Source organism: Cimex lectularius, unplaced genomic scaffold (genome assembly GCF_000648675.2).
Source record: "Cimex lectularius strain Harlan isolate CLEC.00 unplaced genomic scaffold, Clec_2.1 scaffold7, whole genome shotgun sequence".
NCBI classification, from domain to species: Eukaryota; Metazoa; Arthropoda; class Insecta; order Hemiptera; family Cimicidae; genus Cimex; species Cimex lectularius.
Window position 1 is genome coordinate 904611 of NW_019392731.1, and position 25280 is coordinate 929890.

At 32.3% G+C, this 25280-nt stretch overlaps 1 protein-coding gene across 2 annotated transcripts; it reads right to left on the reverse strand.

The window, feature by feature from the left end:
- Window positions 1–707: 707 nt before the first annotated feature.
- Window positions 708–21344, reverse strand: LOC106663821. 2 transcript variants are annotated; one of them, XM_014388911.2, is made up of 3 exons: window positions 21300–21344; window positions 3161–3334; window positions 708–1138 (listed from the first exon to the last, which is right to left on the reverse strand). In XM_014388911.2, the coding sequence occupies exons 1-3, from the start codon at window positions 21316–21318 to the stop codon at window positions 1017–1019; spliced, it is 315 nt and encodes a 104-aa protein (XP_014244397.1). In that variant the 5' UTR covers window positions 21319–21344; the 3' UTR covers window positions 708–1016. The 2 variants fall into 2 exon arrangements, with proteins under 2 accessions (XP_014244397.1, XP_014244396.1); XM_014388910.2 differs by having other exon boundaries at window positions 716–1144.
- Window positions 21345–25280: the final 3936 nt, after the last annotated feature.

Sequence of the window (25280 nt, forward strand, 5' to 3'; positions counted from 1 at the left end):
AAAGTGAAATATCCGACTTTGCCCACGTTTGGAATAATTCGAAACGATGGTGGTTTTGTCTACCTTGTCCGTGACAAGTCTTCCGTGGATCTTATCGTCGTACTTTTCTTGTAAAGGTATTCAGAACTGAAGTGTTTCTGAGAGAAGTTGTGGTCGTCAGAGTCTCTGGGCTGATAGTTTGGAGTGTAACGAAAAGACAGACGAGGACGTCCAAACCTCCGGACTTAACCACCGTACCGGCCCTCTGACACTAAAAATGTGATTACAAACGTTAAAATCGCTCTCATATATTCTGATCCCGGACTAGTTAATACCCCAATGTAGGTAATTCATTCATACGTTCGATTCTGCACATGTACTTTTGTACATGTACTTCTTATTTTGTACATACGTATATACGTGTTTAGAGTTCAGCTTATATAAAATCAGTAAATATCTGACTAAAACCTTTTTACGTATCATTTTCAAAAATTGCACATATTTTAACATTTTCGTTTCCACTTCTGTTAAGTTCGGTTGAATTTTTCCATCAACACTTTCTGGTTTGATAGTGCTGTTTCGATGTTCCTTTTTCCCCTGGTGCTGCAGGATAAATATTATAATCATTAATGAGAAAATATTCATATGAGCATTTGACTTTACATTTTTATAAAAATAAATTTAAATATAGAAGCCAAACAATAACGTTTCCGTTTTAAACTGTCCATTTAATCATCAGAATAAAAATTACAATTGTAATGGATTATAAAAATAGTAGTCGACCATTCATTTGCTTTAGGGAAATAGTATATTTTTCCATGCTATTTGAAAATATGTGTAAATAAAGAAGTTCAGGAAGTTTTTAATGTTACAACACCAAAATTATTTTTTCTTTAATTTACAAAAAGTTGGAATAAAGACAAACATAGATAAATTGAAACATTTCCAATCTATTCTAAACGGTGAAAGTCATTTTGTTATATCTTGTTCTGAATAGATCCTCGAATAAATATAAAATCCAGAGATGTGCCAGTGAATTATCGTTTGACGATTCCGAAACGGAGCGTTCCTCTCATTCTAGACGAACTGTCGTCTTTGAGACCAGAAAACAGCAGTGCCAGAAGTTCTCCAGCGTTCAATTTTGGTAAGTTGGTAGGATCTGAAACTATAAAAATTATTTGAATAAATATAATTGCAAAAGCTAACAAAATATGTTTATTAAATGAATTCAAATATTTTGAAATATTGAAATATTCCATATTTTGATTTTATTTCATAGGCACATCGTACTGAAAATTGTATTTAGTGGAATAAATTATTTCTTTTTCAAATATATACATATATACAGTTAGTTTCTACAATAGAATAATATTAGTAAATAAGTAAAATTGTAACTAAAGGTGATTAGTGACCGTTAATCGATAATTATTCAGAAATCGTGAGATGCGGTCTGGTGTGATAGGTTTCAGAAAAACATTTTCTTTATCGTGCCTCACAAAGATGTGTGGCACTCTCAACACGACACGCAAGAATGGCACAATTACACAGAAGACAAACACTTTGAGCCCTGAAGATGATCTCAATAAAGATCGAAACGTTGGCACGAAAAAGAAATTGTTTTTCTGAAACCTATCACACCAGACCGCATCTCACGATTTCTGAATAATTATTGTAACTAAACATAGAAGCAGTTACCAAATTCCCTTCCAAGCTATGTACAAAAAGGTTATAAAGGATAAAGACAATGGTCTTCGTAAGCCAATAATAGTTTTTATATTTTAAAAAAGGGGAAAGGAAAGTAAAATTCTACGGCTAAACTGTGAGGGCTAGTTCTTACAAAACTGAATTCTCTCTCAACCTCTACCTCAACCTCTCTCATTCTCACTCTCTTTCTCTCATTTACACTCAAACTATCTAAACATCAATCTAGGGTATCGATCTATTCTTCAATCAACCTATCAATCCTTATTCTACCTATCTACCTATCTATATTACCTACCTATCTGTCCATGTTTTATCTAATTAATCTATTATTTCTCTCTATTCTATTGAAAGTCAATCCAGCTCTCTAGTGAAAAAAAAGGCTATTTGAGTACATCTACATCCGTATATTTAAGTCCGATAAACTTAATAATAGCTTTTCCATCGCCCCCGCAATACCCCTGATCATTTTGTAAAAATTGGGTTAGAATCTCCTAGCGTCCAAATTTTGAATAGGGTCTTAAACTGGCTTATTAAAGCTTACATTTCAGATGAAAAGTTGCTTCTAACGAGATCTTTTGAATGGGTCTTGTTCATAACAAACATTTCATACCTCGTAAAGCAATTTGCAATGGTAACTGGCTTGTTCATCTACGTGGTCTACTGGTTCGTTTAGGTTTCGAACCCTTCCCTCTTACTGGATGGTGTAAGTGTTGTGGCGAAGAGACAACATAAAACTATCCCGTATCAATAAAATTGCAGTAATGCACAATTGGAAAAAACGTGCAATACTTTCAGTTTTAATCAAGTTTGTTTTCGAGAATATGACTTTCTTGTTCTTCTGACAACCCAGTGTCAGAATCTAGGTCCCACACTGAATTACCATTTTATCCTAAATCATTCAAAACCACTTGATCAAGAATTATTTTTGATATCTTAGTTTAAAAATTTAAATTACACTGACGTGTAGTTCTAGCGACCGCAATACTTTCAAAACCACGTAAGAAAAAAACGCGGAAAGACAACAGAACTCAACATATGTTCATCGGGCTCTGGTTTGAAATAAGAACAAATCATTCTGCCCATTAGTAGTGAGGCTATTTGTGAAAAATATCCATTAAGGTCCCCAAGACCTCACGTCAGTGTAATTAAGGTTATTAAACTATATAGTTGTAAAAGTAATTCGATACAAATGAAGAATATACTGCACGACCAGCAAGTCATGAAGGTTTAGCATAAGCAATAACCCGCGAAATAGTGGCATCTACATTTTTCTTACGCGAGTATATTGTATATCTATGTATGCTTATGTCAGAAAACAGAAAGAAAGTTTAGCTGACTCGTACAACACCCGCTTCCTATTAACCTGAAAAAGTGTACGTTTTGTGCAAAAAATTAATCCTAGTACAACCGAATATTTTCAGCTTATTCTTATTAAGTCAAATATGCTTTAAATCAATATTTATTTAAATTACTTTACCTTGAACAACTGGTGGAGGCTCGTATTCTTGGTATGGTGGCACCGTGTCATAAACGAAGTACGGTCTGGAATCTGCTCCTCGAAATCTGGCGACAGGATGATACGGAAGGTGTTGTCTTTTGCCGGTAGTTCGAAATAGCCGCATCGGAGTACTCCTCGACCATTCGGCACCAACTAAAAATTAACCAGTTATTAAATATTTAAATTTTCTGCAAGAATTGGCATTTAAACCACGTTTTCCAAATAAAGATAATCTTTAGCTTGATAAGTATTTATTATTCCAAGTTTACTTTATAGATTTTAGTTTAAATAGTAACTTTATTTGTATTTTTTCGATAGTTATTCAATTTATCCACCACTTGGCTTTTTTAGTATAGCATAAAGCATTTGTTTTTGAATAAGAACAAATTTTAAATTTGCTGCATTTTTACCAACTGACTTGCAACATTTGCGAATCCTTGCCAAATTTCAGGATTGGATGGCAAAAAAAAACTTTTATTTTGGAAAAGCAATTTATCAATAGACTAGGAACGAACGACTAGAGTCTGACATGGAATAAAAAGAAAAACGATCATTTTTCTCTGCTTTATTTTCCAACATGTTAAGGGACATGTATAAAGGATTATTTTAGCACCTTCATTATTTAAATAATAAATAGATAAATAGATTATTAACAGAAGTATGAGTGAATTTAAGTGAAGCTACTTGATCACAGATAAATATGTGAGACAACTTTGAACAGGAAATATTTATGCTTTTACTTATTACCAAAATGGTTGGTGGTTTGTTAACGTTTCGACAGAAAGTAAGAACAAATCTTAAATTTTTCCATACAGCAAAATATCTACTTTTAGCATGTTAATAATTTTGTACAAGTTAAGCTGACAGCAAATTGCTTTTAACATCACAGAAAGCCAATCTAGATGGAGGGGAAGGATAAGAGTGTCGAAAGCTTTTAAATGTAAATTTTTCGTAAAAACAAAAGATATGGTAATGGAAACAGGATTTTCTGACGGCTCAGAACCTTGGTTAATAATAGGGTTGATGGATCCCATAATACCGCAAATGAAGGTTTTTGAGAGAGAAAGCATCAATTATTGTCCACGGAGATTTACTTGAAAATTCAATGGATCATTGAGAAAGATTGTCATAAATACGTCCATTCATGATAGACTGTGGTCGTTATTAAAAGTACCTGAAGAACATATGGCTTTGAGAAATTACTTCAAAAAGTCGTTAGCAATGAGTAATCACAGGCGTACTCAGGAAAACCGGTGTTGAAAGTTTCTCCTTGATAAGACAATCCAAAAACAATTGTAAATATTATCTATTACATAGAAATAAATGTTTTCATCGTTTATGATGACACAAATTTAATGAAATTGTTTACCAACAAAATTATATTTGCAATGATATAAATAAATTCACTATTTTTCGTGATCCGCTTGACCAATTAATATCAATCAATTAAGATTTTAAGTTGAGATAAAAAAGTCAATGTCACGAACGGGATTCGAACCCACGACCTTCGGCTTGATACGCCGCTACTCTACCACTTGAGCTATCGTGACTTCGATCCCCTGGTGCACCAACTTCCCATTTCAACCACACCTTTTTGAATTTTCCCTCCTTTTTAACAAAATTGACGGGGGAATTGAAGAAAAATGGCAAAAGGATGGAAAGCTCATAAGGTGGGGTGGAGATGGGGAGTTGATGTCCGAGTGGATCGAGGTCATGATAGCTCAGGTGGTAGAGTAGCGGCGTATCTAGCCGAAGGTCGTAGGTTCGAATCCCGCTCGTGACACTGACTTTTTTATCTCAACTTAAAACCTTAATTAATTGATTGATATAAATAAAAGAAATTTCATAACGACAAAAAAAGATCGGAGTGTAAGATTGATAAATATCAAATTTTCAAGTTCAAAATCAACTAACATAGCAAAATAATAAGAAAATACAAATATGTTTGTATCGGACTTGAAAATTAATAAATTGGTGTTTGCGAGCGATGTGGTCCGAAATTAAGTACTTTTATATTTTTGGCAAGTTTTTTTAGTTTTTTGATTTAGCTTTCCTCAGGGATGCCTATTATTAGTTAAAAAACATAAGTAAAAGCAGCATTTTTATTTTATAGTAAATTTACAATGTAATAAACAGATAACAAATAAATAAATAATCTATTTAATTAACATTATTTTTAGTAAAATGTAACCGTTACGGTCAGTTCAAGTTTGTCTGTTTTGTTGAAGGTTTTTATCATAAAGTTACTATGTCCAGCTCTCTAGAGTTTATCCACTTCTCATTTTGTATTTTTTTAAATCCAATCTGAGATAAAGAATTCTATATTTGTTGTTGTTATTCCAAGTATATATTCAGGCCAATATATAGTCTTGCAGATTTTCGTTTTGCCAGTTTGTCGGCCTTTTTGTTACCCAAAATTCCTTTGTGATCTGGTACGCTGGATACTCGGACGACGGACTTGTGTCGGCAACTGGGATCAGTAAACTGCAGAAATATATATATATATATATATCACCTGACTATAAAACTTGAAACAAGCAAGAATTTCCGCTCCGGGAAAAAACCGAAGTTTATATTGATATAATACCATGATAGTGGTGTGTTGTGGTAGCTAGGACGTCCCTTCGTTAGTCTAGTGTTTTTTGGTGAGGTGAGTTCAATTGGATAAATATTTTGACGATTCGACAAGTATGCTGGGTGTTAGTTTGTAGCTCGGATTCCCTATTGGGAAGTGTGGGGACTCAATCTCCCTAGAAACCTGGTTTCCGGGTTGGGTAAGATTTATTTATTCAGTTTTTCTTTTTCTTTTATCGTCATCTGTTTTTTCAATTTTTTCAAAATTTTCCAAAATCATTTGAAACGCCCTTTCGGCCTAGTGGGCCGAGAAGTTTTTCGAAATCGATTACCCCTTCTAAATAGGACACCCTCCCCGGTTGTTTCTCCTTCTGGGGCAAGACGTTTTGCTATTTGTAGATCGGATAGGAAAGATAATGACGGCCCTCATTCACTGTCGCCAACAAGAATATGTAGAGTAATAAATAGAGAAGTAGGGAAAGTAGTAAACATAAAAAAAGGTCGTGATGGTTTAATTTATATCGAAGCGTTCAATGAGGAACAAGAGAGTAAAATAATTAAAATTAAAAATTTACAAAGTATGCCGGTTAAGGTTGAAAAAACGTAAAATTTAACACCTCAAAAGGTGTAATTTCTTGCTGGGACTTGAAAGAGTGTACTGATAAAGAACTCCTCGAAGAATTAGAGTTCCAATGTCATAAGCATTCAACGGTTAAAAAGAAAATATGGTAGGACATCTTTTTCATGGGTTGTTACATTCAATACCCCGTGTCCTCCAAAAGAATTGTATGTTGTCTGTATGAAGATATGCATACATATATAATATATATCCCAATTTTATTGGAGTTTTTTGGGAAAAATCCCAAGACACGTAAACTTTTATTTTTTATCTACTTTCTAATGAGCTAACAGTTTTGAACTTATTTCCAAGGTAGCTGGATAAGAAAAGGTGCTTAACTATTTCAAATAGCAAGATACTTATCAATGTACATTTTTAAGGGGTTTTGAAGATGAATACAACTGTTAAACTGTTTTTAATTTGAGGCAACCTGCCTCAAGTTATCTGTAAAAAAACTATTTCCGAACAATTTTTTGGAAAAAATAAAAGTATACTTTATTTACTTTTCTACTGCAAATACATGTTGTTTTTTAACGATTTATTTCTTTAAGCTTTGTAAGTAGAAAAAAATGAAATTTACGCAATATAAATTCAAAACAGCCTGCAATCTTATAATTTCAATTTAGTAACAGCACGTTAGGCGAATTCGTTCATAATTTTTTTTCCGTCCCCCTTGTGGTATTGTGTCGATTTACACAGCATCGGTACGAGAGATATAGCGGATAAAACTAAATCAAATAAACAATCGATCTTGCACGAGATCCTACTCGCATCTTCCTTCTCCTGGAATTCCATTAGCGGTCGCCCGTGGAATAAGAATAGACGCTCCGTCGTGACCGCATTTAGTTGAAAACGTTCGACAGTTGCAAGGTATCTTTTATACCAAAATTAACCTTTCTTAAGGTCAAACAGGACCGCTTCGGATCGACTTCTGTTAAAGTGGTTTCAGGCCATATACGGCCGGCATTAAATCTAAACGGCCACCTCCTGGGTTATGTTGAACCATGTCCATGGATATTGAGCTTTGCAGGCCAATCTATTAAAAAAATATTTATTTTTTTATTTTTTGCATGAGTTTATCTCATCAGGGAGCCAAAGAATATAAAAACATTTGGCAAATGAATTGCCAAAAATTTAAATAAATAAACACGATAATTATATTATACGAAATTCTTGTCTAATAAAAACATTCTTTTCATTCAACTTTTTACATATAATTACAAAAATCAATCTACAGTGAGAGTTGCTTGCGGATTTATCACATAAATATTGGCCTATAAATAGTGTTTTACAAATTACTTATGCCCTTTACGTTAGAAACCTGCTCGCAAAGAAAGAAAATATTTATTTATTTAGCTTGGTCAAAAAATTATGTTGGTGACACTTTTTGTCATATAAACATTGCAATGTTTTCAATTGTCGTACGATCAAAATTAATTACTAGGTAGAACCTTAGTACAATGTCGGCTGACCTAAACTTGCTAGAATAAGCCTGAGATAAATGATTCTCAGTTCTTCCGACGTAGTGGTCATTAAATCTTATTTCCGTCCTTTGTTCACTGCTAAAACCTAACTCAAATTTAGACTCGCCTTTGTCCAATCTAATTGCTAAATATTGCTTTTGGTGATCCGACTTAAAGCTGCAATTCCTCCTGGTTCAACAACCTGAAATAAGAGCTGGCTGCTATAATGAAATTGTGATAATCTGATATTTTCATTTTAGTGACGAGAGACGTCATTACGAATCCAATTTCATCCTGATTAAGTGGCCTCTGGTTCAAATGGTAGCTACCTAAAAAGAATTTACTTGCAGAACTTCAACACTTACTGCATTTCCTCCGTTTCTTTAAAATAATTCTACAAAATTACTATTTAATTTATAAATTATCTATATTTTGAAGTGTTCATAATTATTTACCAACAAAATCTTTTCTGAGTTCATGCAAAAACATATCCCTATAATCCAAGTGACATAGCAATAGCTTTGTTAAAGAATAATTAAAGCAGAAGAAGGGGCTTAATACAGTTTCACCGTACAAAGTTTAAATCTATCCAAAATGTTTTAAAAATTACGATAATTTCTGTACTTCTGGACGGGAAAAGAGCGGAGATTGGAAATTCAGAATTGTTGAACGAAACCGCAAAATTCTAATCTTGATAAGTAATTATTTTCTTAACGAAGAGACATTTGCTCAACACAGTTTATCACTATTGAAAAATATTTTTTACAACTTTTCCATCAGAAGAAAGTTTACTTTAATTAATTCCACTTTTTATAAAGCTATAAGCAAGCAACCTACCCACACCACATACAGAGAGAGAGAGAGAGAGAGAGAGAGAGAGAGAGAGAGAGAGAGAGAGAAAGAGAGAGAGAGACCATATGTTTAATCATATTATTATATTTATACGATATTCATCAGCACATATAAAAAAATGTGCATAAAAATAAACTGATAGTATGGTATTTACGAATGATTAATATAAAAATTCATCATTTAAGGTGGTAAGCTTTCTTTAGGTTACATACGCTATTTCCACTAATAAATTTTAAGAGTTAAAAGTTTATAGCACTCTTGTAATAATGTTAAACTCCTGATAAACCCCAAGTCTTAAAAATAAAATTACAATTACTTAATAATACATTACAAAAATACAGAAAGTGGAAAAAATTAGCTGTTGTGAAAAAATTCAAATGAAATTTTGATTTTAACTACAGATGCATGCTTAACAAATGACCAGCAATTGTATCTAAATTACAATAAATATTTCTACTAAATGATATATTTTAGCATTTATATATTTGGCCATTTAGAGTACAATTGTATTACATTAAAAGTACATCTGTCATTCTATCAATCAAAGTTTATATTATTCCCACAATGTCAGCTTTACCGCGTGGAGGAGTTGGAGTTTCTTACTCCTATTTGCCACACTAGCGGTTCTGGGTTCGAATCCCGGCACAACCTATGGCTTTTAAATAGAGAATAGTATAAATAAAGTATATCAAAGTATTAGAATCTCTTCCGAGTAGTTAAAGTACGCCCTTCTGTACGACATGAATTACTTTATTTTCACTTCGTTTTTAAATTTATATTAAATACTTTGGAAATATTTTATTCGACTTAACAATAATCGTTTTGTACGTACACAATGATGGTGATTTTGGTATATGATGCAATGCCTTGGTCAATAAAGTCAAAAAAATAACAAATCAATCAGAACTCATAAAAATACAGAAACCCGCATGTATTTGTATCCCTGGAAACAGCTAGTATGAAGAATATATTATGACTAATCCCTCTATATAAATGATAATGCAGACAGAAAAGAAAACTATGCTTAGCATTAAAGAAGAAAGTATTTTAAGTAAGGATGATAATCCTAATATGAGAATATCCGACATTCATGACTCCGAGGGACGGCGTAAAATTGATATTTGAATTTAAACAAAACTTCCAGACAAACTTCACTACCAAAAAGGAGTGGGAAAAGGAAAAAATACCGTCAGCCAAATAAGATGTCTGTTGGTACCCCGATATATCTAGGACCAAAGAACGTGGGCAGGAGTATTTGACCCAAAACCAAATATCCAGAACCCATGGGTGTGTACACCAGTATCAGCAATTACGAGATTGTCATACATTAAAGTATAAAAAGTCAGACATCGTTAGTTCTAGAATGGTGCGAAAACGCAAAACCAAAGAAAACATGCGCAAAACAGAATGGTCTGTTGGGTCTCAGGATTCAAAGGAGTAGAGAAGAATGAAGAATCCGATACCTTGCAAGGAAGGTGTAGGGATACATAGCAATCTTAGTAAAGAAAACATAGTAAAAGTTAAGAAACAATGAAAATTACACACATCTTATTCTAACAATAATAATTTATCATTATTATAAAAGTTATTATCCTTGTTTAAAAAATCGATGAAACTCCCTTAATTGTATTATCATTATTTGAAAATAATGTCATTATTTTTCTAACTTGAGACAGATTACAAACGAGTACTTAACACTTCGTTTGACACTGATTAAAAGGAGGGAGGATGATTAGTGTTTCTTCTCTAGTTTCACTGAGTTTAGGAGGAGAATCCCTCCAGCACCAATAATCGAAGATAAGAAAATCGTAAAAAACTAAGGGAGCATCAAAAATCCCTTAAAAAGTTAAAAAAAGAAGCTATTAAGTTATGTTGAGTATCTCTCTTTCTTATTTATATATCTATTTATTATATCTTATATACACATTTGCATTCAAAAACACCCGCGCCCACGCAATTTTTGGCATTAAAATCCTACAAATTTAATAATGTAACCTTACTAGTACGTATTAAAATCCATCAATTTAATAGATTCGTTTCCCCATATACTCGTATAATAAAACTTGTTTCTTCGTTTTGTGTCTGTTGAGTGTCGATCAACTGTTTCTTTTGGATTAAGAAAAAAAATTAACACAACTTAGAAAAGAACGAGGAAAAGAAAGTATTTAAAAGTCATTTGAATAAAGAAGCTTGTCGAAGCCGTCGCATCATTAATTTCGATGTAATTACTCCTAAAAGAAAGACAAATTCTTTTAAATTGTTAATGAATAAAGAAACCTTGAATTATTCCTTTTTTCATTCAAAGCAATAAGTATTATTCTTGTAAAGATACACGACTATAAAGATCTGTTCCAAGTTTTTGACAGAGTTGGTAGGCTTATAATGAAATGTGTGGTGATTAATGACCGTTAGTCGATGGTTATTCGGAAATCGTGAGATGCCGTCTGGTGTGATGTAGGTTTCAGAAAAACATTTACTTTATCGTGCCAACGTTTCGATCTTTATTGAGATCATCTTCAGGGCCTGGGATTTACAAACATTCTTTAAATTTAGCAAATACATGTAGGATGTGGAAAAAAGTGAATTTATACAATCTAAAAAAATATTTTTTATAACCAATCAAAGTAATAAGTTTATAAATAAACTTGACCAACTTTCTTCCCAACGTTCAGCCTGCTGAGTGAAGATTCGTTTTTTCGTTGGAATTGATTATTTTAGGCTTCACATTTTTATCCAGTAGGAGATTCGTTTCTCTAGCCCATTTGATAAATTCCGCTTTAAGTCAAATTTTTTGGCAAATTTTTCGGCTAGTTAATTTTTTTCGCGCTGCTTATTCTCAAGTCCATAAACCATGTTCTGAAATCTTCCTGTTGCTATCCCTTTTCATGTTATCCAACTTGTTAATTTCCTTTGTACAGAACATTTTTTTGCAAATCTGCCAACTATTTCGTTTCCATATTGCTGCCCCTTCTTTTTCACGTTATCCAATTTCTACATTTCCTTCTGGTAGCCCCTCGTTTTGTAAGTATATTTGCTCATTTCTTCCCTTCCTGATTCACATTCTTTTAGACGTTATTCAACTATTATTTTTCCTTGATGGTGAATATTATGTGCAAGTTGTTTCTTACATTTCCCTATGGTAGCACCTACTTCTGCCACGTCTGTTCGCTAGCTCATTTCCGTTCTGCTGCACCTTCTACTATACCTCATTCGACTAGTTCGTCTTTTTCCTGTTGCCACTTATTTCAGACGTTATATGATTTTCATGATTCTTCTGTTCCAATTCTGTCTGCTAAGTCATTTCTTTCTTCTTACACTTCCTTTTTCACTTTAGTCGACCACTCATTTTCTTGATGCTGAATTTTTAAATCTGTTTTCTTGTTCAATTCGTTTCAAGTGCACTTTCCTTTGCATGTTATTCTACTAAATTATTTCCTTCTAGCAGCATCTCGTTTCGCAAGTCTATTTATTAGTTTATTTCCTTTCTGGTGAACTTTTTTTCTCTTTATTCGATTAGGACTACTGAACCGAACCTTTTTGTGCAAGTTGGTTTACTTGTTTGTTTTCTTCAGACAGCACATTTCCTGCAAGTTTATTTGCTAGTCCATTTCCTTATTGGTTCACTTTCTTTTACCCTTTACTAAATTAATCTTTTTTTGATGCTGAACCTTATTGTGCCATTCTGTTTGATAGTTTCGTTTTCTTCAGATAGCACCTTTTTCAGCAATCTATTTCTTCGTTTATTTCCTTCATAGTTCTTGCTACTCCTTCTTTAACACATTATCGGATTGGTTCAATTCCTTGGTACTGAATCTTCTTTCTCAAGTCTGTTTGGTAGGTCATCTTTTTCACCTTCTTTTAGAGATTCACTACTTTCGTGGTCCGCTTGACCAATTAATACATGACAATTAATTAAGGTTCTTAGTTAATCTTGGGGAGATGAAAAAAAGCTAATGGCACGAGAGGGATTCGAACTCACGACCTTCGGCTAGATACGCCGCTGCTCTACCACCTGAGCTATCGTGACCTCGATCCACTCGGACATCAACTCCCCATCTCAACCCCACCTTATGAGTTTTCCCTCCTTTTGCCATTTTTCAAATGTCGTGTAATCGGTTTGGATTCTCGACGACAATTGAAATGGCGACCGAGAGCTTTAGTGAAGTGTACTTCATTTTTAAATCATTAATTCACTCTTTCGTGGTCCGCTTGACCAATTAATACATGACAATTAATTAAGGTTTTTAGTTGAGATGAAAAAAAGCTAATGGCACGAGAGGGATTCGAACCCACGACCTTCGGCTAGATACGCCGCTGCTCTACCACCTGAGCTATCATGACCTCGATCCACTCGGACATCAACTCCCCATCTCCACCCCACCTTATGAGCTTTCCATCCTTTTGCCATTTTTCATCTCATTTCTTGCCTACTGTAACTTTTTAACACATTATTTGATTAACTCGACTCTTTGGTTCTGAATCTTCTTTAATCTTCTTTCACAAGTCTGTTTGCTAGTTCGTCTTCTTCCAACTGCAACGTTTTCAATCATTTCTTTTCCTAGTGCTAGAAGAAGTCTTCTTTTGCGATTCTTTTTGCAAATTCCTTTCCTTCCCGCTGCACCTTCTCGTGATCTGCCACTTATTAACATGTATTCTTGGATTATCTCACTAAAATTTATCAGTAAAGAGCGCTGTTAGCTATTTCATAATATATATGAGAATGACAGTTAACCCTCAGGTTCAAACATGGAGAAATAGCCCATAATATTGGCTATAAGGAAAAAAATCATTGAGCCATTTCATTCTGTTATTTTTTTATCCAGAGGTTTATTATATTTGTGAACCTTATTATTCTATTTAATGGTCTTTATTATTTCAAAATTTCCATAATAGTTTCTATGGCTTTTTCAACATTGTTTTTCTTTCATTATTCCAAAGTAAACCCTTCCTTTTATGATCATAATTGTGTACGAGGTCAAAATTGTATACATTATAATACCAAAGCTCAAATGTTTTTACAGAGGAAAAACCTTTTGATAATTATTAGTTCTAAGACAACATAAACCAATTATTCGGTGTGCCATAAGAAAGACCCCCTTATAATTAACCAAGACACCCGTTTTGAATTCAAAAGGTTAATAACGTACGATTGTCCTTTGCAAATTTGATTTCTATTTTGAGGATTTCCGTCTTAATTGATTTTCGAACAAGGCAGGAACTGCTCGCTTCGCGGATAATTTGCGAGTCCGATGAACGAGCGTATGTCAGACGGTGGGCCAATTGTTCAAATAATTGAAATACATGATTAATTCTGATGTGAGCTCGCGGTTTGAAATTTGTCACCCAAGACGATTAGGCATTGACGAGATTGCCTAGCATTTAATATAACTGATTGAAGAGAAAACAAAAAATAACGGTTGATGTCTATCAATAAATAAAAGAAATGTAATATAAAAAGCTTCAAGAAACAAATATATGTTAGTTTGAGTTTGAACGGTATAAAAGTAGCAGTTAAAACAAAACACTGGCCAACGTCTGTGAAATTTTCATGCTAATTGATTTGCCATCAATTTTCCTAAAGCACACCTGTTAGTTGATGGTGATTGAATTGGTGCAAATTACATGATCGACTGTTTTTCACTTTTTTTATGATTGCTGTAGGTTTTTGTTTTTTAGAAATGTCAGGTCTCGAATCAGTGCAAAAGGCTCTTTTTTGTTACGATTGGTTTTATCAATGATGTTAACTTTCGTTTCTATTTTTTACAATGCAATTTCATCTCTCACTTTCCAACAAATCATTACAAATTTTGTTCACTTAGAAAATTGTGTTAATATTTTTAATTCACATTTTACATTTTCGGATAGGAAATAAACGTACTATGGAGTCATTTTGATCAATTTTCTTTTTTTTTAAACAGAAGTATGATTATTATTAAAGTATTTATTTACTTCGTGTTTCATCTATTATGCAAGTCAGCAAGTTCAAAGTTGCTTCTGGTTGACAGATTTTCTTTAATTCAAATTCAATGTTTCAAGGGTTATTTTCTTTTGCTATAAACAAAAAGAAAATTGTGGGAACGTGGCAACATTATGAACCATTAGCATTAAATATTCGACGAATCCAAAAGTGGTTTTATGTCTTTTCACGGGTCTTATCATGATTTTAAGATGCAGACGGATTTTCCACAAGCTCTTGAAACCCTTAAAAACCTAAACTGGGTGCATTATTAACAGACGTTACAGACCTTTGCTTTTTAAGTACGGTATGGAGCCAAAATGTCAATATTTTATTCTGGACAAAAACTCAAGTTTACCCTTTAAAAACATAAGATTTTTAAAAAGAAAAACAACTTTATCCACAGAAGTTGATACAATGCTAAAAGCAATTTCAGACCCACAAAACATTAAAACAGCCGTAAGTCTAATTTCTTGCCTAATCTACTGATTGATCATTTCAACCATCATCATCATTGTCTTTGTAAACCGTAAATAAACAATAGATCAGCAATTGTAATGTTTGTAAAATAAATGGTAAATTATGTTGAACAATGAATGAATATTAAGCAATGATATTCCATTTATTTTTAGTGGTCAATTGGCCAAGTTACTTCTTTCAATTAGTAATTCTTTTTATGTAAGGTCTTGGTTGAGATAAAAAAGTCAGTGCCACAAGCGGGATTCGAACCTACGACCTTCGGCTAAATACGCCGCTGTTCTACCACTTGAGCTATGTGACTTCTAGCTAATAAAAAAAAAAACATAAATTTGTCGTCGAGAATTGAATAGATTACACGACATTTGGAAAATGGCAAAAAGGAGGGAAAATTAGAAAGGTGGAGTTGAGATGGGAAGTTGGTGTCTGAGTGGATCGAGGTCACGATAGCTCAAGTGGAAGAGCAGCGGCGTATTTAGCCGAAGGTCGTGGGTTCGAATCCCGCTTGTGGCACTGACTTTTTTAACTCAACCAAGTCCTTACATAAAAAAGAATAATTAACTGAATTAAGCAATAAATTGATATTATTAAACTATAAAACTAATTAATTCATATATGTATGCATTTAATGGTTATAATTGACCTATTAATTATTTTAATTATAAATCAAATACTTACTTTTCTCATCACTACATACACCCAATTATCATAGCTTCCAAATTAGTCATATTAACAATAAAATTGCATTTAAGCATTCATTTTTTCCAGAGGGTCAATAACAGATTGAGACGCTCAAGTTGGTGCAGGTTGAAAATTCACTTGAAAGACCAGAAAAGAAATCAAAAGATGTAGAGGACCTTGGGTGTTTTTTGGTCCTCAAACTTCACACATTTATTTTTATTATTATAATTTTATATTAAAAAAGTATCTGGGATAAAACCAATAGACGAATATGAAAGACACTAGCCTCCTTCTTCGTACAATCCACATATCAGTTCATGATTTAAAATTAAGTGATTCTATAGTTTTAATGTATAATGAATTTACGGAGAATTAAATTAAACATGACCCGTTCAATCTACAACAAAAATATTAGGAATTTTAATTATAAAATTTAAAATTGTTAATCACTTTAAATTAATAATATGTTTTTAACTAAATATTTAAATTGGTTTAATTTAAAATAATTTATTCACTTATTTTGTAGCCTATTTTAATTAAATCGATAGCGTTAACAATCAACAAATGGACTTCTGTCTGATTAAATTTGCATTCAGATCAATAGTACTATCACATGAAAAATATTTAAGTTATTTATATAATCTTATAACTTATATGAAAAATAAATTAATAATAACGTAGTTATAATTATTTTCAGTAAAAATCGTACAAATTTTAATTTTTTTTTTAAATCTTTACAGCAATTATAGATGTGTTCATTTTCTAAAATAAATTACGATAATTTTTTGTTAATAAAAAAGAAGAACAGACGGTACGGTTGCATGATAAGCATATGGACATTGCTAGCAACAGGTGTTTTGTCAAACAAACAAGAGATTATTTTATATCTTGAAAAACTGCTCTTTTCGAGATAATGGATACGAATTTATGTCAATTGGGGGAATATTGTTAAAAATTGGTATAGATCTTTTGTATATATAGCGCAATATATGCTGATTTATGCCTAACAGGCTCTTTATTAACCCAAAGTCTTAAATTCAATTATAATTTTTAAAAGCCATCGAAGTTTGTTAAATTTTAATTCGGTAGAAAAATGTTTCCATTCTGAAGAATTCTGTATAAATAGAACCTTTATACCCTCGTGGAGAAAATACACGAGACGCTGATTATTTCCGATGAGTAATACTTATTAAAACAGTCAGTTTAGATAATTGGGAGAAGATAATTAGAGAGGTTCTCTATTGAACCATTGAATTCACTCGAATAATTTTGAGCTTTTGGGAGTAAATTTAAAAAAACTTTTTTTTAATCATCTTAAATATGTCGGTAGTCGATAGTTGTCTATTTAGGAAAGCATTTAATATGCAATTTCAGTGTATAAACGTATTAGATCTGTTTCAATATCCAAAAAATAAAGGTTTGTGAAAAATAATATTCCAAACTTCGACGTTTCGTAAGCCCGGAAACCCCAAACAGACAGTAAATAATGAAGAAGATGCAAATCGTTCTGTACAAATCTATAACTAAAATAATTTCTAAATTACCTTCAGCAGATCTCCTTCAAAAATTAATGCATAAGTTTTCTAAAATTCAAAAAATATGTCCTTGATTAACCATTTTAAGTTAATTTTAATACGAAATTATTAACGATTTTTTTAAAAAAATATTCAATAAAGTTCTCATAATTATCGTCATTACGTTTGCACGTGGTTCAATTTTTGAGAAATAATTTAAATATATTTCTTTTATTTGTTAGTACAAATTTGTAAATATGCGATTGTTGACGATTTATGTCAATATATCCAGCCAATTAAAAAAGTGAAATGTACTTAATTTTTTTTCAAATTTTGTACGTCCAATATCACAATACACCTACATTCCCAATTACAGACGCTTCAAGTTCCCTACAGTTCAAATCATTATACGAAATGTTAAATTTGATTTTATTCAGAGAATTTAGGATCATGTACGTCGATTAAACATTGACATGGATTGGAACAAATATCAATTTTGATTAGCATTTCAAAGAAATATGATTTGAACATTTGAACTTGTCAACAGCGCTAGACATTTACCATTTATTTTACATTGAAAATGCTTGACAAGATTTTTTCAAGAAATAAACTTTATTTATGTTTAATGAATTTTTATGCGATGTGTCAATATTTTTACCATCACTGGTTTTTTATTTTTTATTTAAAAAATCTCGGATTTGGTTAATACTCTAATTGACTGTAATTTGAGGACAAATTTGCCAACAATGAAAAAAGAAGATTTACAGTCAATATTAAAAGTAAATGTTGTAAATTGCTACATATGTCAAAAAAGAAGAATATTTAAGCTCGACAATATATTTCAAGAAATAGAACCAGCCCTTTGCTATAAAGAAAGCGGACGATGCTCAGATGAGTCTAAAAACCATTGTTTCTGATACAGCTTTTGCTATAGGAAAGGTAAACTACTATCATCAACCAATTTTAGCGATCTGTAATTCAAAAGAGGCCACTAACAAGCACAAAGCAGTAAACTTTAAAAGCACTGGAATCGGCGTTCATCGGCCCCGAGGCGAATAAACCCTGTCATTGAGTAAAATAATGAACTTTTGGGGTCGTACGGCGAAGAAATTTATAAGTTACAAAACCAATTTCTAATTATTAATAAATTCCAATCTAATTATTGTACGTAAGGGGATGTTTAATGAAGAGAATCGTTCATAAAATGTTTATTTGCAGTTTCCATGTTATCAGAAATTTTATATTATTATCTTAATTTTTCTTGCACTTTTTCTTAACTTAAATCAATTTTGCAATATTAATTTCCATTGCATTACTTATTGAGAGAGTGTGTTTCTTATACACATTTGTTATGATATTTGTTTTATTGCATACATGAAAAACACATTTTTCCAACAAATTTAATCTATTGCTTTTACGTTTTCGACGCCTAAAGTATACATTTAAACTTTTTGTAGGTTTATACTTGATTTTGTATCTTTTTATTATCACGCTATTTATTTTATTTTATTGTTTATTATTATTTTACAACAGCGCTAGACCGCTACAAGCAACTTGGTTATCTTTAAGAATTTTATATTATAAAACATCAAGAGAGGAAATCCAATAATTACAATCCTAACACATCACTATTCATTCCTTTACTAGGGAGGAAATCGCTAAGTCTTTTTAGGATTTTTGAAGGTTTTCTTAGTCTGAAAATGTTCTGGATGAAAGGTGTTGAAGTAGGAGATAGGGCTTAGGGCCCATGGTTTCATGGAGGTTGTTGCAGATTAGATCTAGATGTTGTAGATTGAAGGAGAGATTATACAGTAAAGGATAAAGAATATTTGTTTTTCCTGAGACTGATCCTTCAGTTTTCAACCATTCTTCTAAACAGGAGTGAATATCTTAGAAATTTCTGGAAACCTCTACTAGATTTGTGATGGCTGTATCGTCTGCATATGTGAAGAGTACTGTATCGGGATTGAGAGGAATGTCTCCAGAGTATAATTAATGGGACCAATGATGTCTTGTGGAATATCCCCTTCGGCATATTGGATGGGGAGAAGTGTTCGTATTTGAAGGTATTTGTCGGATAGGTAGGATTTTAGAATGAGTTAATGAGTGAATGGAACCTTGAGTTTCCAGAGCAAGTCCTGGATGTCACACTCGAAGAAAAGCTTGCGTCACGTCTTGGAAAGAACACGAGTAGCATTCCTTTCGCTCAAGGAAGGATGCGATGATGTCTACAACCCTGTGGCAATATTCAATGATCGAATAGTTTTGCCTGAACCCGAAATTAATAATAAGATATAGATTTGTCAAAGGGTCAGAAGGAGGTTTTCAAGAATTTTTCAACGGTAGCAAACCGTTGTGGCAAAATGACATAAGGAGATGCTGACGTTTTTATTGAATTGGTGGATTATTTTGAATCAAATCGGTTTTTATGCTGTAAAACATCTTGTTAAATTTTATATGTATTTTAATAATATACGGATGTAAAGAATTTTTTTAATTTTATACCACAACTTTCTAGATTTTTAACATAACATTTTATTAGGCATATTATATTGCCAGTCCACTGTATCTTCATTATTATATCTGTTTATAAGACTGATTCATTTTGATGATAGACGAGTGTGAATTAATTTAACATTGACTAATAGTTAAACTCACTAGTTTCGTGGCCCGCTTGACCAATTAATATCATACAATTAATTAAGGTTTTTTATCTAAACTAAAAACCTTAATTAATTTGTTGATATTAATTGGTCAAGCGGACCACGAAACTAGTGAATTTAATAAGTTTAAAATGAAGTATCCTTCACTAAAGCTCTCCGTGGCCATTTCATTTGTCGCCGAGAATCAAATTGATTACACGACATTTGAAAAATGTCAAAAAGGAGGGAAAATTCAAAAGGTGTAGAGAGATGGGAGGTTGGTGTCCGAGTGGATCGAGGTCACGATAGCTCAAGTGGTAGAGCAGCGGCGTATCAAGCCGAAGATCGTGGGTTCGAATCCCGCTCGTGCCATTGACTTTTTTATCTCAACTAAAAACCTTAATTGACAAATAGTTTCAAGCTTTAAACTTGGTTTATCAAGGTGAACTAAAATTAGTGTAATTAAACTTAGAATTGCATAAAATTTATTATTTAAATATTTTCTAATTTAAGGGTATCTACAAAAAAATCAAATTTATTCAATTTAGAAAACGAAATTCATCAATAACGACCTGGCCAATCAACTAGTTATGCTATTTTAACACACCATTGCAAATATTTTCATATTTTACTCAAAGCAAAAAATTAAAACAATTAATTCGAATGTCCATGAATTACCTGCCAAAAAGTACTTAATTAGTGCAGTTTCTAACTGTCATATAAATTATTACGGACCTTAAATCATTTATGTAATTTAAATAGTATATTACATATTCATTCAATATGTTACAATAATAAAATTTACTTTGATTCGAAATAAAACTTTTTTGTAATTTACAAGCATCGAAAATCCCTAACATGTGAGAATAATTGTTAAATTTATTTCAAATTAAATTTTTTCATTCCACAGTAAGTCAAATATCTTAAATTTAGAAAATTAAAGATAGTAACAACAACCTTGCCAATTAACAAGTCATATCACAGTTAATGAATAAATTAATAAATTATATTTCTCTAAATGTTTTTTCAGGAAGTTAAAATTTCAAATGGTCGTTTGTATAACATGTTTGAAAATTAGGTTAAATTATAAAATATCAAATTATGATAATCAAAAATTTTTGGACGTCCTTGAAAATAGTTTTTATTGCAATCTTTTGCGTTTTAAAATATTTTGTTAATATATTTATTATTTTAAATTGAACACAATTAATTATAATTTTATCTAATTCTGTATCCAAAACATTTTAGTTTTTGTAAGTCTAAAACTGTTCCCACCCCCTAGGTTTTTTTCCAGTTTCAGTTGTAATTAGTTGTTTATGTCACGCATTGATGTCACTTACCAGTGTGAAGAAGGACCATTGCCGATATGATGATAGCTGTTAGACGGTACATCACGAACAAGCGGCCGTCAGTGCAAGTCCCTTATTTATATAGGGGTGGCACCTCCTACACAATCGAGTGGGGGCGGCACCCCCGCGGATCCTGAATGCTTTTTTGACCCTCCCATTCGCCGTACGACAAACAGATACGTTTCTAGAAATTCCGCTGTTTCCTAGATTAACAATTAAATCTTCACATTCAGGGCACGCTTGCTTAGTACACCGAGCTTGTGTACTTCGTGTTCCTGTGCCTTTCGAGGGAACAGCTCATTCAAATATACTTATATCCCGCAATATTCACATTGCTAATAAAATTTATTCCCTAGGTTGAAAAAAATGTTTAGATTTGATTGTTAGGTTTGTTTATAATGATGTTTTCTTATAATGATGTTTGTTTATAATAAAATAATCTACAATTTTGAAATCGAATTTCCCTGGCGAACTTCAATAATTAACAGAACTAACTGAAAATCATTCAATCTTATATTAAAATGTGATCAGGGATGAAGCCAATTAGGAAAAAAAACACTGTCCCTGGCCTTTCGAAGAGCCCTTAGGGCGTCACGTGGTCATCGGCGTCTCAGTCGATTATCTGAGATGGTAGTGGAAATGTACTGACGACCAAGGCTTGGGATGTGCGGAAAGGGATTGATGGACGTTTTGCAATAGCTATTCGTTACTTCTGGAATAAAGGGCTTATTAAGGGCCCGGTGTAGGGTGAGGTTTGATACATAATAAGGAGGGTTAACTATTCTTAGGACTTTTGATTGAAATCTTTGGATGCGTTGGGAGATGATCCACAGAAATCGATACCATAAGGCTACATAGGTTTGAGAACCATTGTGCTTATTAATATTTTGTAATTTTGTAGAGAATCCATTATTTTGTAATAATGGTGATAACTCAGTGAGGTGAAGTCCCAAGTAACATAGTGTTCTACCTAGAGGGTAGTGAAATCGCGTTAAAGTAAACAAGGGGTAGTGTCATACGTCTGAGTGAGACGTTAATGAATTTCGTTGCACTTATTTTAATTCGCCACTTTTGGACTTATTAACTTTTTCAAAATATTAAAATATTTGTGATTTATTAGCGGATATTTCATATTTATGAGCCAATTAATTAATAATTATAATTCCATAGTCCTGATTAAAGAGATACATTTCTCAAACGCTTGTCGAAGGAACTGAGGGTGTTCTTTCTAAATGATATCATCCAAGATCGTCTTTCAATATATAATACTGAAAGCTAATCAATAATTATATCGTAGAATCATTTAAAATTATATGCTTTTTTTTGCAAATTTCCTCTTGTTTTTTGCGAGGCAGTAAACCTGTACTTTGATCGTTTTTCATCTTTTTGATCAACCATGAACACACTGATGATGGGGGAAATGCCGACACAAGGTTATCGCTAACGATCAAATTATGTACATCTTTTTTCATTTTTTCTTCGTTATTTTAACGGATATTAACCCAGACTTAGATGTTTTAACTAAAAAACCTATACAATAATGAAAAAGCTACATATTCATACATTTTTTCAATTACACACATCGGAAGAAAAATAATTTACTTTTTATTATTAAAACTTGTTTTATTATATTATTACACTTTTTCGTGAATTTCGAGTGTTGACAAATTTTATGTCCATAAATCAAATGAAATGAGTTTTTTTCGCACTGGCTCAATCTATTTTGATTTATGGTATGATCGCTTGGGGTGGAACAACATACTACTATCTTAAACGACGGTCACCCAGAATACACTCATTAAAATCATTCTCTAAAAAAATATCAGATTTTTACGAAACTTTTTACTCAGAACTTAAGGTTAGTAATTTAAATCAGCTGTTTATTAAATTTTCTTTTTATATTGTTTTAAACACAAAATTATACCTTTAAAATAACCTTCAATACATGTTACTAGAAAAAATCTTATGTTGCATATTTCTTTATCTAGAGTTAATGCAACGATTTTTTATAATTTTTCATTAAAGGTTGCTCTCATATTTTTTGTATGATCATCAAATAAGAATTAATTAAAATTCACTAGTTTCGTGGTCCGCTTTACCAATTAACCGCACGAGCGGGATTCGAACCCAAGCAGCGGCGTATCAAGCCGAACATCGTGGGTTCCAATCCCGCTCGTGCCATTGACTTTTTTATCTCAACTGAAAACCTTACTTAATTGTAAAAAATTAATTAAAATGATAACAATTTTTTGAAATTGAAAAACTTAATTTTTAAACTCATTGTCTCTGTTGGGTAGTGTATTATTTTAGAATTGCATCTAAAAATGGGCGCTAGTTTTTATTTTATTATATAGTTAGTTTTTGTATATAGTTTTTATTTTTGTACTATATTGTGTTAGAAGTTTTTTGTAGGAGTTTGTACAATTTGTATTTTGTGGCTATGAACAACCCTTGCTGTTACCCCAGGCATAGGTTTTTCACTAGGATACAAATTAAATAAAAGGATTTATTATATAAAAATAAATATTTACATTTCTCAATTAAAATATTCTTATCCAAAAAACGGTATAAATGGTAAATTAATTTGCAAATATTACCTTCGCATATAACCCAATATTACTAAATCAGCTAATATAATACAACATTTACATAATACACATATTTTCAAAGATACTTAGGCCATTTCTACAACCCTATGACTAGTTTACGAATATCACTTGATTTGGCAATTTAAATTAAAGAAAATTATAAAAACTCTAATGCAGGAAACACTAAACTTGCTTAGGAACTTAAATCATGTTAAGCAACTATTGTTATAAACTGCTCAAAATTGAATAGGGATGTTGCCAATTGTGGAGTATTTACTTTCCCTAGCAATTTTATTTTATTTTTATTATAAATTGCATTAACTTTTATTAGAAATAGCTGTTTTTACTGAAGGAAAATTTAATCGAGGGATTTTGAAAAATGACAAAATAAAAGGTTTTAATTCCATAATTTTGTTTATTGGATACAGTAATTTTTATTTAATTAATACCGTGTATAATGTACTCTGTTAGCTAAAAACCACTGTGCACCTGTTAGGCATTTTTTTTGACTGGGGCTTCCGACATCTAGGTCATTTCAGCCCCCAACTAAGTCTATATTCTATTTATCCTTTTAAACACTACATTCATACACATAAATACATCCATACAGTACACTCATTCCGTTTAGTCGGTGGAGTACTTGATATTCTTCCACCGATCGTATATTCAAACTAATCTAGATTGGGGTCGATGGAGTACTTTTATAAATATTACGCCATCGACCCCGAACACACACTCTTACGCTCTCATCGTTCGAGGGGTGATGATGACGTTATATTTCTCCCTCACGCTAATAAGTACATGGACTCAAACAAAACATATAGACACACGTACTATATACAATAAAAAAAAACCAATTTCCCCTAAAAAGCGGAACAGGGGACTCTGAAACTCGCTACCGTGTTCGAGAACTCTTCTTAAGTCAGGCGGCATGCCTACACGCTCGCTGCATGGAGCCAAGGCATGACACGCCTCTATTATGTGGGACACATCGAGCAACCTTTCTCTACATAAGGAGCACCTGCGCGGGAATGTTAGGCATATTGTTAATACGATAGTCACTAATTTCACAATGAATTTCATTCTACTGATGTTGCAACGCTACACTCATTTGTTGCAGATCAACTGGCTGCGGATGGTGACCGAAAAGCCTTTTCTGCAACGAATTACACATGTGCACAATGAGATTGAGGTCTGAAGAGAATGGTGGAAGGGGCAAATGGGAAATTCTCAGGTTTTCTAAACATTGATGAACAACTCTGCCTCTCTGAGCTCTGGCATTGTCATCCAGAAATCGAAAATTCCCGCCAATGAGATCCCTGGTTTAAGTGATGTATTCCTTGATCATTTCTTAGACATAACGGACTGCGGTGAGATTGCCTTA